The sequence below is a fragment of the Camelina sativa genome, chromosome 4 (assembly GCF_000633955.1).
Source record: "Camelina sativa cultivar DH55 chromosome 4, Cs, whole genome shotgun sequence".
NCBI lineage: Eukaryota > Viridiplantae > Streptophyta > Magnoliopsida > Brassicales > Brassicaceae > Camelina > Camelina sativa.
In genome coordinates, this window is record NC_025688.1 from 12,908,751 (window position 1) to 12,911,052 (window position 2,302).

Below are 2,302 nucleotides of genomic sequence, written 5' to 3' on the forward strand. Positions count from 1 at the left end.
AAATCTGCATCATACACCACATTATTCAAATCTTTGTTATCACCATAGATATCACGAACGATGAAATCTTTGTCGTCAAAGTAACAACTCTCTTTGTAAGCCACCAAAGACCTTCGTCGTTTCAAATTTTGCAAACGATTATACACCAAACTATGGTAATGATGAGGCAAAAAGTGTGTGCATAGCTTCTGCTTAAGTTTATCCCAAGATTTAATAGGGTTTTTGCCAGCTTGCTTGCCTGTTTTCTTCACATGTTGCCACCATGTTGCAGCGTGTCCTCGAAATTGTTTAACCACAACTGAAACAAATCGATCATCTGAAACGCTTTGAAACTCCAAAATCTCTTCAACATCCATCATCCAATCTAGTAATAAATCACTAGTAAATCCACCGTGGAACTCGGGAATATCCACCTTAAAATCTGTGAACATGATCGGAAGGAAATCAAACCACCAGAAACGTGATGACTCTGATACCAACTGATAGAGAGCGGAAGCTTAGTAACGGACGAGAACGCTAGATCTCCTGGAGAACTCAGATTCGCGAACGGATCTTGCTTAGAACGTCGTAACTTGACGAAGAATCAATAGGGATAGGGTCGAGATCGGGAGCGATATCGACGTGGTTTTGCAAGTCCTCCTTGCAGGGTTTGAACACAAGCTCTTAGGTTGAGAATCCTCCTCTCTAGGCTTTACACAAAGCTCTCGTAAAACTTGTTTATTCAATAATCGATAATTACACAATAATGAGACTCATGTCTCTTTAAATAAGAAAACAAAACCCTAGTGTAAATGTTTAACGACAAAACTATGGTTTTAAAACCCATGAACCTAAGGCCCATTAACATGACTTAAACAAACAACAAAGTCGTTAACGACGTGAAGATGCGCTGCATCACATCTTATGTTGGATTTGGATTGGAGAATCTGTAGCTAGCTTTATGTAACTTGTGTCCGAAGTTACCTTTTATAAATTCATGTTTTCTTAATGCCAATTCGCCTCAGATCCTTTATACACATTTAAACTGAAAGATAAGTTAAATGATCGACCACCAAAATGATGACTTCAGATTCAGTAATATATTTTGGCATCACCCTGAAAGTAGCCATAATAGAAACTCAAATCTTTAAGAAATCTTTACACCGGCAAGAAAAAAATAAAAATAATAATAAGAGTGACATAAATATCTGAAAAATGCTTGAAGATGTGAACTGAGAATAGATGAGCATTTATAAGTATGTTAACTTTAATAAGTGAACGATTCTTGTCATCAATTTTCTATTTGCTCAATTGTGAATTGCATCATTTAATTAACACATTTATCTCCGTTTTTTTTTTGCGAGTCTTATATTGAAAACTTGTAAATGTGAGATTACGAACATTGAAACCCCATTTTGTTCGAGAAAAATAAATGAAAAACAACAATACATCAGGTCACACACCCGAATTATTCAGTTTAGAAATATGAAAAACAACAATATATCAGGTCACACACCCGAATTATTCAGTCTGGAAAAATGAAAAAACAACAATATATCAGGTCACACACCCGAATTATTCAGTCTTGAGATTCGTCAACCTTGCTTTAGTACAGATGGATAGACAAATCCGCCGAACTGGCCCTGAATGTTTCCCTCACAAAGTCGGCTTTTGCACGGATACGGTCAAGTCGATCCACGGCAAGTCCCATGGGTGCATACAAGTCCACCCGTTCCAGCACACGACAAACGCGAATCAGATTCTTAAGGAGCTGCAACTCATAAAAATCTCCACAGAAGTTCCAGACTTCTAAATATTTGAGTGTATTCTTGAAACACGGGTGAAAAATTCCAACCCTCCAATATCCGTTTGCATCGATCGGCACTCGCACCATTCGGACAGCGGTTCTAACAACGAGCTGAAAAGTCAGCGTCTCCAGATATGGACAGCTGTTGATCATGAACCTGATTCCGACGAACTCACGTGGTTCGAGAGTGGTCATCAGCACCAATCTCGTCGTTTTCATATCTGCTCTAAGGCGAAGCGGGTTGACATTGTCCTGGATCACTTGAATGAGGAAAGGACAGACGGTTACTGTCTTGGCACTAACCAAACTGCAAAGGAGGTCACAAAAATGTGTTCCTAAGCCAGCTTGGAATTGGCTCAGCCGCCCAAAGTCGAGCGACACTTCATCCATTTCTTTGTTTACGTTCCTCAACGTAAAGGAATGAACATTGCCAGCATACTTGAAGATGAGAATGCTTGGCAGGTCGAGTGAAGTACCCTGCACTGCGAAGACACAGTTCTTGAACACCAGTTTGAT

General features: G+C 39.4%; 1 protein-coding gene across 1 annotated transcript; it reads right to left on the reverse strand.

Moving 5' to 3' along the window:
• Positions 1,586-2,176, reverse strand: LOC104783807 (F-box protein At3g62230-like). The gene has a single exon (XM_010508910.1). It carries the CDS (start codon positions 2,174-2,176, stop codon positions 1,586-1,588), a length of 591 nt encoding a protein of 196 aa, XP_010507212.1.

Bases quoted from the DNA above. Each gene is read 5' to 3' on its own strand.
- LOC104783807 (XM_010508910.1), bottom strand. From the start codon at position 2,176: ATGGATGAAGTGTCGCTCGACTTTGGGCGGCTGAGCCAATTCCAAGCT.